The sequence below is a fragment of the Sciurus carolinensis genome, chromosome 10 (genome assembly GCF_902686445.1).
Source record: "Sciurus carolinensis chromosome 10, mSciCar1.2, whole genome shotgun sequence".
NCBI classification, from domain to species: Eukaryota; Metazoa; Chordata; class Mammalia; order Rodentia; family Sciuridae; genus Sciurus; species Sciurus carolinensis.
Window position 1 is genome coordinate 26,272,547 of NC_062222.1, and position 18,358 is coordinate 26,290,904.

General features: G+C 31.9%; 1 protein-coding gene across 1 annotated transcript in view; it reads right to left on the reverse strand.

Moving 5' to 3' along the window:
* The window catches only part of Lrba (LPS responsive beige-like anchor protein), a 703,692-nt gene that overhangs the window by 538,673 nt on the left and 146,661 nt on the right, over window positions 1-18,358 (reverse strand). Inside the window, 5 exon segments of the mRNA XM_047565822.1 lie at window positions 10,771-10,963; window positions 11,250-11,373; window positions 13,596-13,677; window positions 14,268-14,376; window positions 15,606-15,698. Coding sequence (XP_047421778.1) covers window positions 10,771-10,963; window positions 11,250-11,373; window positions 13,596-13,677; window positions 14,268-14,376; window positions 15,606-15,698 — 601 coding nt within the window.

The following is an 18,358-nucleotide window of genomic DNA, read 5'->3' on the forward strand; positions in this document are numbered from 1 at the left end:
GAATGTTCATAGCAACTTTATCTATAATAACCAAAGACTGGAAACTCTCCAAATGTCCTTCAGTAGGTGAATGGTTAACTAAACCATAGTACATCCATACCCATGGAACACTACTCAGCAATAAAAAGGAATGAACTATAGATATGAACAGTAACACAGAAGGATCTTCAGGCAATTAAGCAGAGTGAGGAAAAAAATCAATCTCAAAAGGATACATTAATTGAACAATGTAATTCTAGAGATGGAGAACAGGAGTTGGGGTTGTGGTTCAATGGTAGAGCGCTTGTCTAGCATGTGTGAAGCACTGGGTTTAATTCTCAGCACCACATAAAAAAATAAACAAATGAAATAAAGATGCTGTGTCCATTTTAAAAGAGAGAGAGAAAGAGAGAGAGAGAGAGAGAGAGAGAGAGAGAGAGAGAGAGAGAGAGAGAGAGAGAGAGAGACATGGAGAACAGCTTAGGGTGGCCAGGGATTAGGAACTGGGGAAGGGAGTGGGTGTAACCTGAGGGAAGTCTGTGTCATAGCAGAATTAAATATCTTGATATGACACAAGCTACATGTGATAAAATTGTATGGACACACACACACACATTGGGTTCATATAAAACTAGTGAAACACCTGTGGACGGTACCAATGTCAGCTTCCTGGTTGTGTGTATGTGTGTGTTTGTGGTGCTGGGGATGAAACCCAGAGCCATGCACACATTTAGCAATCGATGAGCTACATACCCAGTCCTTCTCAGTTTTGATTTTGTACTATCACTATTTCAAAATCAAAAAGTTGTAAAACATAAATAAGTAAATAAAAGAATACTTGAGCAATTAAATATAAAATGATAGCAATTCATGAAATACGGCAATTTTTAACTTCTGAAATTTCTTAAAATAGGTAGTTTTTAACCTTATATAGCCACCACAAACACACATACACAAATATTTATATATATATATATATATATGTGTCAGTTTACAATTTGTGATTTTTAAAAATGTTTTTGAGACATCACCTAAGAGAATCTTTTTAATAGTTGTAGATGGACAGACTGCCTTTGTTTTATTTGTTTATTTTTAAAATGGTGCTAAGGATCAAACCCAGTGCATCACACATGCTAGGCAAGCACTCTGCCACTGAGTTACAGCCCCAGTCCCCTAAGAGAATTTTTTTTAAACTAAATTCTACATGCTTTTACCTAATCTAAATGACACTTTTTTCTGTAAAATGACAGAAATTTACACTTACGTCATTAAGTAAAATCTTAAGATATTTCAACTAATCTAAGATAATTATTTCACCCAAATTCATCATTTTGGAGGAGATGTAATCAGAATACATTTTTACTTCAAGAGTGATGTTTACTTGTTTATTATTTTAACTAACAGATCCAGTCGACCTTATGGCAATATAGGTTCAAACAAAATACAGCATCAAAATATTTTTGCTAAACGAGAGAAAAAGGATGTTTTTGGACAAGTCTCATAATTCAAAATAGTTTGAATGACTTAATTTAAATATTAATCAGAGAGTAGAAGGATTTTGGCATCCCAACTAAAGACAATATTATTTAACAGTATTATAGTGTTTATCTTGAGTGCTTAAAACAAAGAAAAAAATTTAAAAAAAAAAAAAAGAATAACCTAGACAACAAACAAGACACAAAGATTACTAGGTGCACATCTGAAACCCTGAGACCAAAGAATCCAGCATAGCGCAGTTACACTAGAAGAGCCTATTACTGCTTATAAACCCTAGTTCAGCTGTTGGAGGACCTGCATACAGTGACAAACAGCTTTGCTGCTACAAAGGTGGCAGGAAATCTATCAAACTGGACAATAAAATTGCAATTGAGTTTCTTTGGCTTTTTATAGCAGCTGCATGTATCCTGATGTAACTCTGCAAAAGCTATCCAATTCTGCAACATTAGTTCTTTACATATCAGTTCTTTATCAACAACCATGTTATAAATTTGTGATAATGAAATTCAAAATGACTACAAAAAAGGAAAAAATAAGCATCACTTCATTACTGTATGGATTAAAACATTTTAAATGTTTCAGAATGACTATTTTTAAAGAGAGAAAATTTGGTTCCAATTCAACAGAATTTTTAACATGTTACAAATTGTTCACCCACATACAGAATTATTTCAATTCTGCCTAATTTTTATTAAATATTGATGTGAAAAGACTTAAAGCATAAGTTGTCCATTTATATTAAAAATACATGTCAAGACCTGATATTTGAAAACAATAAACATAGCAGTATTCAAATAAATTACTTTGTATAAATCTTATGAAAATGAAAAAAGCCTTTTTATCATTGAAGGAAATCTACAAAAAGAAATAAAACTAAAAGACATGTATCAAAAACTAAAATTAAAAATGAAAACCACAAGAACTAACTTAATACTTTTCCTTTGCCATCTTGCAGTTAAGTAGTACTTTAGCATTTGGGTTTTTTTTAAGTAATTTTTAAAAATATTTTTCTTTGGTTGTCAATGGATCTTTTATTTTATTTATATGTGGTGCTGAGAATTGAACCCAGGGCCTTACACATGACAGGCAAGCACTCTACCACTGAGCCACAACTCCAGCCATTTGTTTTTTAAAACACACTTTTATAGCATTAAGATCTATTTAAAACCACAAGTCATTGAAGTAAAGAAAAATATAAGCTACACACACACAAATGTAAAGCCCACTTTGTTTGTGTTGTGTATAAGTTGATTCTAAAAAACTGATTTCAGATACTATATAAGAATAACAAATACTCCTTTAACATTTTCTGTACCAAATATGTGCTCTTGAAAAGACAAAAACAATTTTTGTTGTAATAAAAAAATGTACTAAGGGGTTATAAACCGAGGTCCATATTCAATTCATTTAGAATTTGCCTATCTCCATGATGCTTTCTAATGAGTATATTACATTATCAGCTTAGTGTGAAGGTAGGAAGAGGAGAATTTTATGAAAGTTAAAAAAAAAGTCTACACTCAGAGGAGTATTCAAAATTTAAATTCCATATGAGGTTATTTAACTTAATTAATATATTTATTGTTGAGACAAGTTCTCTCTATCTTGCCCAGGCTGGTCTCAAACACACACTCTTCATGCCTCATCTCCCAAGTAACTGGTACTGTGGGCACATGCCACTGCTCCTGGCCAAGATTTTGTAAAATACAGATTTTCACCAGGCAAGGTGATACACATCTGTAATTCCAGCTACACAAGAGTCTAAGGCAGGAGGATCACAACTTTGAGGCCAGCCTGGGCAATTTAGCAAGACCCTAACTCAAAATAAAATAAAAAGGACTGGGGATAAAATTCAGTGGTACACTTGCCTAGCACACACAAGGACCTGGGTTCAGTTCCCAGCACAGAGGATAAAACAGATTTCGATCTTTCATAGTTACTAGAAAGTACTCCAATGGAAGACAGTAAGGACAGAGGAGTAAGGGTAGAGTAAGGAATAAAAGGAACCTTCCTACAAGATTAAGATTCTGAGATGGGACCCAGGAGACCATAATAAAATGAACATCCCAGATTACTCTGAAGAGGTGATCCTCAAATCATACTGTGAATAACTGCAGCTATTTCACAGATCCCTAATAAGAGAAGACTGGGGCACTAGGTCACACATAGAGTGGTACATGACAGCTGAACCAAACAGCACTAACAATGATGGTGCAGTTCTTCCTTCTTTCTCCAAATGTTTAATGTGTAACTGCCAAGAACTTGGCACTAGACACAATTCTATGGGAGATATAAAGTATCCCCATAGAAGTATATAGAAGTGTGGTAGATATAAAATATCTCCCATAGAAGATATAAGAAGTAAAAAACTGGGGCAGTGATAGAGCACTTGCCTAACATGCATGAGGCACTGGGTTAGGTCATCGGCACCACACAAAAATAAATAAATAAATAAAGGCACTGTGTCTGTATGCAACTAAAAAAATTTTTTTAAAGAAGTAAAAATCCTTCATCTCTACTGATGAAAACTTACTGGTTCAGAAGCCAAGATAAGTACAAGAATTCACTTTTAACCAATAACAGAACAAGAGCAATATTAAGGCTCATGTGCTTAAAAGCCAATCCACATGCTACCTTATACATTACTATTCTTCATTTGTCCACACACCTCCAAGCTAACAAAGTCACCTCGCTTTTCCCTCAGTGACTCGTCTCTGTATCTTTGCTTATGCCGATTCCTCTATCAGCAATTCCTGTTACCCCAGTCTCTACATGGCTCAATCTTAATTATGCCTTAAGGCTGCAGTCAATGACATCTGTTCCAAAAACTTCCCACACACCTCCAGGTAGCAGCTGTCTCTACTCGCACTGTGTGTATATTTTCTGGGGTATTTATGATCTCCAACCTTGTAGTTTAGTTATTTTTGTACATATATTACCTCCCATAATAGAAAATAATTTGGGAAAAGGATCTGTTCTCATTTCATCTTTCAATCTTTCATAGTTACTGGAAAGTACTCAAATAGAAAGCAGGAAGGACAAAGTGGGAGAAGAGTAAGGAATGAAAGGAAGAGGAAAGGGAAAAGTGAGAAGAGGAAGAAAAGAAGTCGACAACTGGAGAGAGACCTAGACATGAAATTACTTAGAATCAATGAGGAAAGCCAGTGCGGCATTGTACCAACACCAGAAGGTGAGGAGAGAAGGCACAGACACAAACAGACACAGATTCACTAAGGGGGGAACAGACAGAGATAAGTGGGGAAGCAGAAAGCCAGGGTACAGACTGAATGGAGATACTAGACAGAAGAAAAGAGGAAAAGAAGGATGAAGAAAAGGAAGATACTGACTAAAAAACAAAAAGATGCTGAAAGGCAGAGGGAGAGAGTTAACCAGGTAGCAACTAGGGGAACAGACCACACCAAGTACACAGAGTCCATACTAGTCAAGGTACAATATGGAGAAGAGTGATTAATTATTTGGAGACTGGGAGGTAGGAAGAGAAAGTGAAGGAAAGAGGACAATAAAAGCATCTGAGAAAGAATGACTAAGAAGACTAAAAGAGAAAATTATGTGCTATGAATTCACATAGATTAACATGGCCTTAAAGTATGAATATTCATTTTGAAGTGATACAGATACTTAACTACAAAAAAATATAAAATATTTGGGTAAACACAAAGGAGTGCATAAGTAAACAAAGTGGAAGATTTAACAAAGCTATCTGATAAAGACTAAAACCATACAGCCAGATAGGGGATTTCTGACAAGTGAAGTAGTTAAAGACAGGTTTCACTGTTCCCAGTGAAATACCAGGCAGAAATTATTTTGTGAAAAAAAAAAAAAACTTATGTGCTTTTTAAAAAAAGAACAAAGTATTTATAGAGGGGAGCAACATCATATGTTACTTTAGTTTAATAAATCCGTAAGAAAAGAATACCTAAGATGAGAGACTATTAGAAATATCCAGACCAAAAGTAATCTAGGGATGTATAAGGAAGTAAAAATCGCCAGGCATGGTGACACATGCCTATAAAATCTCAGCTACTCAGCAGATTGAGGCAGGAGGATCACAAGTTTGAGACCTCACAGGGCAACTTGGTGAGACCCTATCAGACCCTATCATAGTTCTATTGAAACCTCTGCCTTAGGGCACCTAAGACACAGGAGTGAAAACAAATTAAGCAAAGGTGCAGGTAATAATGAAAACAATCACAGAAACAAAGGGTTTGATGGAGAAAAAGTAAATAACAAAAAACTCCATATAATATAATGTCATAACTACAAAAATTTAAAGGGAAAAACTAGATCTTATTTTAAAATATACTTTCAAACTTTCTTTAAAAGATGGGAATTATAAAACTAAAATTCAAAATAGTGAGGAGGGGTGGGGTTAGATTGGGAAGACCACACAGTATGTTCCTAAGTGGGGTAGCATAGTTAAAATTCTTCTACTGCAATACTTCATAGCATACATACTACCAAATCATTTTGGATGAGAATAATTTTTCATTTTAAAAGTTATATTAAAATAAAAATATCTCTAGTAATAAGAGAAATGCAAATCAAAACTACCCTAAGATTTCATCTCACCCCAATTAGAATGGCAATTATCAAAGATACAAGCAACAAGAGGTGTTGGTGAGGATGCAGGGGAAAAAGGTACACTCATACATTGCCGGTGGGATTGCAAATTGATGCAGCCACCTGGGAAAGCAGTATGGATGTTCCTTAGAAAATCTGAAATGGAACCACCATTTGACCCAGCTATCCCACTTCTTGGCCTATGCCCAAAAGGCTTAACATCAGCAAACTACAGTAATACAGCCACATCAATGTTTATAGCAGCTCAATTCACAATAGCTAGATTGTAGAAACAACCTAGATGCCCTGCAATAGATAAATCGATAAAGAAAATGTGGTATAAACACACAATGGAATATTATTCAGCCATAAAAAAGAATAAAATTATGGCATTTGCAGGTAAATGGATGGAGTTGGAGAATATCATGCTAAGTGAGATAAGCCAATCACAAAAAAAACAAAGACCAAATATTTTCTCTGATAAGTGAATGATGATACATGAGGGGGGGAAGGGTATAAGGGGAAAATGGAGGAAGAATGGATTGTGTAGAGGGAAATGAGGGGTAGGGAGGGGGTGGGGGAAAGGAAAGTTAATGGAATAAGACAAACATCATTACCCTATGTACATGTATGATTACACAAACAGTGTGACTCTACTTTGTGTACAACCAGAGAAATGAAAAGCTGTACCCCATTTGTGTATAATGAATCAAAAAAATAAAAAATTAAAAAATAAAAATATGAAGTGACAGGAACCTGAGTTAGGGTGGAAACAGTTAAAAAGAGAAGTGATGAATAGGATAATAATACAGCTGTAACAAAGTTCAACAACATCACATACACACACACAGACACACACAAAACCATTTCTAGCCTAGATACTGATGGTTGAAAAAGTTTAGGGTTTTTGTTTTTTTTTTTTTTTTTTTTTTTTTTTTGTGGTACTGGGGATCGAACTCAGAGCCTTGTACTTGCAAGGCAAGCACTCTACCAGCTGAGCTATCCCCCAGCCCTGAAAAAGTTTTTAAAATGTGCATGAGTTCAAATACGCAACAACAAATTCCACTATTATGTATAATTATAAAGCATTAAAAGATATAAAAATTTTAAAGATTTCATAAAAATGTAAAATATCTCAAAATTTTATGTTAATTAGATGTTGAAAAATATTTTTGATACAGGGAATTAAATAAAATATATTACTAAAAAAGAACTAATACTCTTATAGCTAATAATTACTTTGAATCAGAATTTAAATTAGAAATATCCTATCTCCAAATTTCATGTTCAGTCATTACTCAAACAAATGGATTGGTAACTAGTTATTACTGTTCGTCATAAATTCTTAAAAGCTTACTAGTAAATAGAAAATTCAAAATGACTGGGCTATTTAGCTCAACGCCCTATGACTTTCCATGGCAGGAATTCTCAAACATTTTGTCCTCAGGACCCTTCATGTTCTTAAAAAATACTGAGGTCTCCGATCACATGAGAAATTAAAACTGGGCTAGGGTTGTGGCTCAGTAGTAGAGTGCTTGCCAAGCACCTGTGAGACACTGGATTCGATCCTCAGCACCAGAAAAAAATAAATAAATAAAATAAAGGTATGTGTCCATCTATAACTAAAACAATGTTTTTTAAAAAAAATTAAAACAATATTTTATTTAAATTTTTTAAAAAAGAAAAGTTACAAATATTAATTCATTTAAAAATAGTAAATCCACTTTACATTTACTTAAAAATAGAAAAAGTTAAAAAATGGCTACTTTTCAAAACCAAAAAATGGTAATAATGAGAAGTGTGCTATTATTTCACATTTTTACAAATCTCTTTCAAGCCCAACTTCACAAAAGATAGTTGCATTTTCATATCAGCTTTTACATCCAACCTACAGTATTATATCCTTTGATTGAAGTCTGCAAGAAAATCCTCATATAAATATGTACCTGGGAAAGGAGGACTGCACAGAGCCTCGGAAAAGACCTCATAGGACCACAACATCTTCAGGATACACTTCAACAACTACTGCTCTACAGGATATATCCTCTATCTATCCTTCCTAAGGATGCAAAGAAACTAAGGGAAGAGACATACACTCAAATATAAAAAAATCTGCTTTATCTTGGCACTTCCCTATCCTAGAATCCCCCCATCTAGATATCTTCGAAATCTAATCTAAATGTGTATAAGCCTAAATTTAATCCTGTTTTTCTCATGATCTTTTTGAAAAGAATCAAAATAGCATTAACAGAAAATCAGTCCCAAATGTAGCAGCCAATTACAACAGAAACCAGAATGGCTGATTATCAGTAAACCTAAATTAACTTACCCAAGGAGTGGCAAACAGTTACTATAAAAGGTCAAACAGTAAATATTTTCGGCTTTGAGGGCCAGGTCATTTCTGTAGCACTCAACTTTAATCTTGAAATGCAAAATAGTCATATATAACATACAAATGAATGGGAGTGGCTCCGTTCCAGTAAAGTTTTTACTTACAGAAACAGGTCAGACAGGATTTGGTCCTTAGGTTATGATAAGCTGAACTCTTGGACTAATCTGATCAGCCTCAAAAATGCAGTGACTAAAAATAGTGACTTTATATATCACATGTTTTTCTTATTTACCATTGGATTTAACTCAAAACAAAAAATTATAGGGTGGTTCTTCCAACCTAAGACAATCTCATAAATCTTTCTCTCTTCTTTATTTTTTTATTTTTTATTTTTTGGTATCTGGATTGAACTCAGGGACACTCGACCACTGACCCACATCCCCAACCCTATTTTGTATTTTATTTAGAGACAGGGTCTCACTGGGTTGCTTAGCAACTCACTTTTGCTGAGGCTGGCTTTGAACTCACGATTCTCCTGCCTCAGCCTCCCGAGCCGCTAGGATTACAGGCATGCACCACCGTGCCCGGCTCATAAATCTTTCTAACAGTTGTTTGCCTTCTCACTGAGAAAAGAGGAGGCAGAATGAATAATTCTTAGGTACTTTCAAATAACTACAAGTTATTCAAAGACCTAAAACATATACTTAGGAAACAGCAATATATTCTTATAGACTGACAAAATATTTCAGAATATTCCTGAAAGTCAATAAAGCATTTTAACATATGCCAAAATTTTTCATTTGTGTCCATTTTTCCTTTCAATTTATAATAATCTGAGTAATTGCATTCCTTCTGAATAAGAAAAAAGTTCTAACATAAGATACAAATAGCCTATACTATAAGTAAAACTAATAAATTTTACCAATTATTTGAAATGGGAAATTTTCTCTGTAGGTACAAACATAAAACTCTAAAAATAAATAGATAAGACACAAATTGGAAGATGTCATACATCTAACAAAATATTAAGACCAAGTGTATATAAAGAACTCCCAAAAAGCAAGAAAATACAGATTGAGAATATGATGATACAATGGGCAAATCTCAAAATGCTAGTCAAGCCAAGCAATGAGGTGATGTGAAGCACTGAGAACTTAAACACTATTTGTGAAAATACAAACAGATAATGCTACTTTGTAAAAACTTTTACATTATCTCATAAAGTTCAACAATTAACACCTTATGAATTAGCAATTCCACTGCTAAAAATATATACAAAGAAAGTCTTGAATATATATGTTATGCTCATCAATTAGTACACAGATAAGGTCACATCACATAAGACAAATGTGAGAAAATGAACACTACTACAGGGATCAATGTCAGTGAATCTCAAACAATAGTAAATAAGAACAACAGTTTGCAGAAAATGCATTTAGTGTGATAACACATATCTTAAGTTTAAATATGAAAAATAAAATTACTTATTGTGGAGAGTTTAAAGGGTCAGGGTTGTAGTTCACAGGTAGAGCATTTGCCCAGCATGCACAAAGTCCTGGATTCAATCCCCAATACCACAATAAAAAGTTATATATACATACAGTGAAAGTATAGAAAAGACACAAAAATGACAATACCAAATTGCAATGTGGAGAGAGGGGGTGGAACAAAGAATGGCAGACAAAGCATCTGGAGAAAAGGACTCAATTTCATAAATGTTGGTAGATACACTGTTCACTACATGTTTTCATATGTCTAGAATATTCATAATTAATGAATTTTAAAGGTACACATAAGGTTGGGGGTGTACCTCATTCAGTAGAAGGCTTGGCAAGGTCCTAAGATTCAATCTCCAGTACCACAAAAACAAAGAAAAAAAAAAAAGAAGAAAAGAAAAGAAAGCCTATACATAAATAATTTACCCTGGCTTAAGTTTAAGGGAAAAGGAAAAAAAAAAAAGACTAGGAGATTCTTGGAAACATGAGCAAAGTGCAAACGTCGGCCAGAGTTTTTCTTTTCTCAACCACTTTACATTACTAGAACAACTTCCCATCTTTGAATATAGTGCGCCACCTTGTGTTCAAAAGCTCTGAACAACTGCAAAATTCGCAAACCTTGTGGAGTTTACTAATTTCAAATGCTGCTACATGAGGTTTGATTTCACTAAATTAAATATACGTAAAATTGACATTTGAAAAGTTATTTTGATTCTTAAGTTGGAAATATTTTCTTTGGTTGCTTCCTTTTTTTTAGCTCTCACTTCACTTCACTTTCAGAGAATAACTTGTCTTTTTTCCATGTTATTACATGAATTTCTTAATTCAGTAAAATTCAAAATTATAAATATTTAAAGTACTAACATACACTTTCATAACGAAACTTACCTTTGAATGTGTGATTGATAAGGTGTCTACCCACACACGCCAGCCTCCCCACTCATATTTGACTGCATGGTAAAGAAGGATTCTGAATATGGCATATACCATTTCTGTTATCTTTTGCTCATCTGAATTCTTGGGATTAAAATAGCAGAGAGAAAGCATCCACTCTTGCCACACAGAACACTGTAGCAAGCTCCTGAAAATTGTAAAAGTATACTGAATTACTGAATAAAATAAAATCACCTGAAAATTTTGAAAGACTACCGGTTTAAAAAAAAAAAAAAAAAGCCCAAATACAAAACAGTTACACAATGTGATACTAATAATTATTAACTGTGGTACATTATTTGCATATCTTTAATAAGAAAAAATTATGGAAATTCATTTCATAGTATTTCCTAAGCAATTTTTCTTAGACAAAAATAGGCTCATACAAAAGTAGATTTGAATGCTTCAAATCAATGCTTTCTGATCCAGCTTACCTCCTGTTTTCTCTACTGTTATTAAAAAGTTTAATCATGTCAGAAAGAAAGGCTCGGCGAACCTCCATGCTCTCTGGGCACTGGGGAGAATTTCGAAGTAGGGTCGCAATTACTTTTAGTATCTCTGTAAGATAGTTCATAAATAAGTAAAAACCAAACACAACAAAAAATTCATGTAGGAAGGTCATCAATATAATTTTTTTAGTTTGCTTTTCATAAATATCTACTGAAAAAAATCCTCTTGTTATTAAAAAAAAAGTCTACACAAGGGAATAATAATACATTCAATAGAAAGCACTGACAAACAAGAGAAGGACTTTAATTCCATGATTTGAATATGCAAAGCAGAGTTGAATTTTTCCCTCCAATGCTGGGACTCAAGCCCAGCCAGGGCCTCGTACATGCTGAGCAAACACTGTACTATTGAGTTACTCCCTTAGCCCTAGAGTTGGATTTTAAAAGGTTAAAATAAAACTAGTTCAAATTATACATGAATAAACGAAAGTAAAACTGCTGGCAACCCTCTTTAGTCTCTGCCTAACAGTAAAGCTGATTTTTAAAAACGAAAAGCAAAAGCATTATAATCGAAATCTTTGAAAAAAAGATACATTCAGATTCTGCAAAAAACTTATGGTATATACATAGTCATTCCTTTGCAAAAGTGAATTTAAAAGCTGTGAAAATTTTCTTCTATAATTTTAAAAGTAAAATTACACAAAAATTCCAAAGGAAATTAAAATCTATTCAACACTCCCATCCCCCCAACAAATGCAAACAAGAGTGCTACTGTAATGATCTTAGTGCAAAGCTAACTAAATTTCCAGAATTTAACTTAAAGAAAAATATACTTTAAAAATACACATTTAATCCAGAACTTTACAGATTTAGAAAAAGAAAACTATAGCTCTGAATTTAAAATTAAACACGATATCAAATTTTTATCCAATTGAAAATTTAGGAATTCTAAACCAATCTTTTGCCAATGCTTCAGGTGATACTGAAACAGTAAATTCAAAATATCCTTTGTCATACAATTAATAATATTTGGGGAGCAACTTCTGAATTCTTTCTAATGACAGATTCAAAAGTATTCTACCTGAACAATAATAATCATAATAAGATGATGATAACTGCACTAATTTTGAAGATATACTATCACAAGGGACCATTTTACAAAAATACAGTTAACCGAATCCTTACACAATAAGAAGTTAATACTATTATCTTTTCATTTTAGAGTTATAAATTAAGCACTAGATTTAAAATCAAAAAACTAGTAAGATATGTAACCAGGAGTTAATCCAAGTGCCTTCATTTTGAACCACCATACTACACTACCTGTCTTTCCCAAGTCAGTGCATTAGTATTAGGCAGATGAACTGCTATGATCTGACCGTATTCCTTCCAAGTGTTGCTGATGTGATAATACCAGTGGCGGGATCTTAGGAGTTGATGAGGCCCTTAGGGCTCTTTAGTGGGATTAAGGCCCTCATATGGCTTCACACAGACTCTGGCTGGCTTGCTCTACTACCTTCCTTGCCCTCACCAGATCAACTACAATAATCTTCATCTCAAACTTCCCAGGCTCCAAAACTGTGATCAAATAAATTTCTGGTTCTTTAAGTTATCCATATTCTAGTGTAGCAACACAAAATGGGCTAAGGTAATATTATTCTAAAATTGGTACATTCGAGATTTTCATTTTTTTTACTCTCAAAAATAATACATCATATTCCTCTGAAAACAAAGGGAAATGAAACTTAAGAAATGTCTTTTCAAAATTTGCATGAAGTAGCATGCTCCACAAACACCTCACCAAACAAAAAGTAAGTAAATTTCAAAACTCTACAAGCTAGTTATTTTAATACCATGATCTTCTTAAAAACAAGATGAAAAATGTACATTGTGTTCAATTACTTAAGAATTCTAAACATCAGAAAACTATCAAGACTACATTCATACCCAATAAAGAATACTAAACATACTAGACATTCTCCCATTCCAAATTTTGTATTCTTATGTTGACAGTAATTTAAGAAGAAAACTACCTCCATGGTTCATGTAAGTTAGCCTGACATCACTAAATACTAACAATGAAACTTTGCTGAAAATCTGATCATACATTAAATCAAAATCTTACAAATGTAATTCTTCAAAACCTTTATAAAAGCTTCATAACTTAAGGTAAATTTGATGTTAAATTCAACATAAAACTAGTATTATAATACCCCCTTAATGAAATATTCATCTAAGAATCTATTTCAACAATATTAACTTGGGGTTTTTCATAGTGTCTTTCCCTTGAAGTAGCAAAAGTAGTGTTTTTAAAATGTACAAAATACATACGAGGGTTTTGTATCTTTACTGAAGAATCAGGATCTGGATGCTGTTTATGTATCACCTGAGTACAAATCTGCTCGATAAGAATCTACAAAAGAAAGACAGTAGAATGAATCTGACATAACTTTCCTATGTTCATATATGAATACACAACCAGTATAACACCACATCATGTACAACCACAAGAATGAGAGCTTAATTAGAATAAGTTATGCTCCTTGTACGTATAATATGTCAAAATATTCTCTATTGTCATGTATATCTAAAAAGAACAAATCGAAAAATCAAAAAAAATCCACAAAATAAATACGATAAACTGCATTAGCATAATCACAATATTAGCATAACTACTAAGGAACTCTAAGTACAGTGATGGTCAAAATTTAGTATATAGTCTTTCAATGATAAATATTTTATGCACATAAAATAAATTTCAAAATGAGACATCAAATAGTCAATACAGTGGAAGAAACATATAAACAGGAATAACTACTTTTTTAGTAATTCACAAATGAATAGACTTATAAAAGTGCAGCCACATTTCCTTTATATTAATAATTTCAAACCTGTGCATTATGAACCTAAATGGCCCTATTTTATTTAGACACTGACAACTCAATTATACAGGCACTTTTATAATAATAAATTTGTAACAGTACATTCTAACTAAATTCCTACCTCAAAAAGGACATTATATGTGGTCATTGTTATTAGATTTGTCTGAAGCATGAGTCTCTCAGCTAGCAATGAAAACAGTCCATGCCCAAGCATGACTTCTGCTTTCCTCCTACAATTATACAAAAAGAAATCATCAAATGCAAGTTTTATTGTACACTATTTAGTATGCATGTTGTACACTGGAAACATAAAAATATTTTTTAAATTAGAAACTTCATCTCAGTTACTCTCCCATGTTCTTCAACCTAGAACTTTCAAAACTATAAAACTTTTAACCAGAGAAATGCTAACTACAATATAGGGATAGCTAAAGTTAAAAACAATAAGATTGGCTAACCCACAGTACTGCAAAACCTTTCATCAAAATCTTCAGAGCATTTATTTATTTAGCGAGTTGTTACTATCTGCCAGTACTGAGACAGCTCTCCAGGGGATGATCATCTCAAGTACAATTAAGTACTTTAGGAGGAAAGCAATGGGGAGGAAAAGTCAGAAGAAAGGTAAGATTATTTAGAAAGAAAAATATTACAAAAACACATGGATCAAAATCACCATTTCAAGCATAAACTTGGAAACTAAGAGATCACAAACTTTAATTTTATTCCTGGGGTAAGCAAACCTATTCTGCAAATGTCTACACAGTAAATATGCTAGGCTTTTTGATTTCTGTCACATCTCAGCTCTACCCTTATATCATTAAGTCATAGATAATATACAAATAAATTACTGTAGTTGTGTTCCAAAAAAAATTCACAGATGGCCAGCTGGATTCCTAAAAATTGAACTTTACAGCACTTCTTCAACCTATAAAATTTAAATTTTTATAATATACTACTCCTGGTAAAAGAAACAATGGACAGAATATGACTGTCTGCACTCCACTAAGGAACTAAACATGGCAGTTTCAGGTTTTAGTAAGCCTGAACATTCAGAACACACTCAATGACACACATTCAGGTTATTTTTCAGATTTATAGCTCAGAAACTGTAAAAGATGGTGCAGGTCACTGAATAAACTCTTCATAGTTTCTAAAATTGAATGTATTTCTCATAATTCTCATACTAATTCTCGTAATTAACCCAAAATATAGTAATAACTTAAATGCTTCTCATATTAAAAAAAAAAAAACTACATACTCCTATACATCTTTATTTTTAAATATGTACTATAGGACTAAAAGTACATGTATTTTATGAATAAAAATTTTCAAGAACCCAGCAAAAAAAAAAAAAAGAAAGAAAAGAAAAGAAACTAAAGGGACCACAGAACAGAAGTATTCCAAAAGTTTATGAATAAATAATAAACAATAGTCCATTTTAGATTTCAGGCATACTCACTTTGGGGCCAGATGTTTTAAAAAATAGCCCATTGCCTTGAGAGCTTGTACTCGTATTCCTTCACTTTTCGATGCCAGAAGTTTGTAAATAACACTAAATTAATAAAAATTAAAAACAAACTATTCTGAGTATAATTTTCAAAAGTAAAGATTCAAAGTACATATATTTATTCATATTATTATACATGAATTTCAAGTAATATATACAAGAATTTAATATTATTTTCTGACATTTAAAAACTTGCTTAATTCAGGCTAGTTACAGTTTGTTTTCCTCAAAACCAAGAAATGAAAATAAACTGGTAACTTTTCATGCATATACAGAGGCAAATTTTAATGCATCAAGCTGGTTTGCAGACACTTTTTTTCTCTCAAACAGGTTTATCAACGTCCTCTCGAAATTCCAAAATGTTTAAAGTCAGTACAAATAAAGTATTGTTGAATGGTAGTACACATTTAAATTTGTAAGAGAACAGACCAGTAAATAATAATTAGAAAAGATGTACAAATATGATATCTCAATTTAAAAATTTTAATTATATAAATAAAAAACATTTAAAACCAAATGATCACTAAAGATAAATTTCACATTAAATTCTCACAAATTACATAGTAATCTAATTTTTCAAAAACTCTGAGGTCCTTCTAATACAGGTATGAACGAAGTACATTAAAAGTGAAATGTACATGTATGATTACACGAATAGTATTCATGCACAACCACAGAAACAAAAAGATGTACCCCATTTGTGTACAATGGATCAAAATGCAGTCTATAAAAAATTAAAAATTAAAAAATTAAAATTAAAAAAAGGTGAAATTGAGTTCCTTTCCTCATAAACATTAAGAACAAAGGCAAAAATAGGAAACTTTAGTGATTACTTTAAAAAATTACCAGTATCTTCCTAAAATTTCAATGTTTAATAATTAAGTCTTAGAAAAACAAAATTCTGAACAGACGAAAGATTATCAGCCTCTAGTGATGAACAAAAAAATATGAAAAATATGCAAGTAACAGCTTGATTCTGTTTAAATTGCATATCAAATTATCAAGAGACATTAGAAATTAGTCATTTTTTAATACAAATCTTACTACAGAAACTGTTAACAGTCAATCATTAGGACAACACTGATAGGTATGTAAGTTTCTCTTCTTCAATGATTTAAACTAAGCAAAATAAATATTAAACAACTTGTAAAAGAAAAATTAATATACATTAAATACCAGTTAAAAAACACAGTACACTGAGATGCTTTTAACATATCAAAAAACTATGCCTGCTATAAAGTAATACATACTTTTGGTCAAAAATCACAATGATTTAATCAAAAGATAAACTTGACATATTATTGTTAAGAACTTTTAAATAATGTTTGTTAGGATTAAGAACACAAGGAGATCAAAATAACCTGAACTGCATCTAGACACTATTTATCTATAATAATTTTAATGTAGAAAATTTCTGTTGAAGCAGAATCCAATTAGTTTTATTCAACTTGCTAAATTTAAGCAGTAGATTTTGTTAAACAGGCTTAATTTGCTTTTTAACCAAAGGTTGTTTACTAATTAACACACACACATAAAAAGGCACTTCACACAGAAAGAGGGAAGAACCCTGTAGTGCATCACTTATAATTTTATCTATTCATAAAATAATTATAAATACACATATACTTCTCTATTTCAAAACAGAAAGAAGTATAAGGAAGATAACAAAAGTAACTCATGATAAACAATATTAAAATATTAAAATCTGAGGATATTTTCATCCTGTGTTCAAAGAGGCATATATAGATATTGCATATATTTTTAATTGGAAAACATTACAGTGCATATATGATGACATTTTCAATAAAGAAAATAAAATTCAAGTAACAGAAACACATGAAAATTTAAATAGTAACATTATTTTATTCTCTTCATAGATATTAAAAAACTCCATTAAAATAGACTTAGAAAATTCAAAATTCACAATTTAAGCAGGAAATGTGATAAGAATGACACTGAATTTAGAAATAGTCACTTCTGTGAAAGGCTAAATGCTCCAAAATGTGAATTAAGTTAAATATCAGAGATAATAGTTACGTAATTTGATGTTAGAGAAAATATTGTATTTAAAAACTAAATATGGACATTTATTTGATGAAAATTAAATTGTCAATCATAATTTAGAAATGCTACTGCCTATTTCAACAGTTTGGCACTTTTAGATTATCTTTTACCAATAAAGACTAGCCTTCCTTCAATTTCCCAATCTTCTCCATTTAAGAGTATATCTATACCTCCATCTAACTGTGACTTAATACATAAACTTCACTCAATTCACCTGCGTGCTTTTCATGTTGCTCTTTTAACAATATGGCACTAGTGAAATTATGTATTAACAGTCAACTTAGATTTTCTTTCTCTCTCTCTCTCTTTAAAAATTCATCAAAAAGAAAATCCATGATTTTAAAATGTAATAATGAATTTGTAGGACCCAAGGAATAGTTCCACATGATTTCAATCAGATTTAAAGGAAGTATTCATCCTTTAAGTTATTTTTAATCTATATAATTAATTAATTTTTTAACTCTCTTTACCTAATGTTTGAAAGTAAACAGACTATACTGAAGTGAAATTAATTCTTTACCCTTCTAAGTATCAGTCCAAATTAGAAAATTTTTTATTTGTTCATAAAATAAATAAAAGATTGAGAAAAGCAGCAAAACTTGAAACATCATAAAAATGAAATAGAGGGAATATCTTCCATC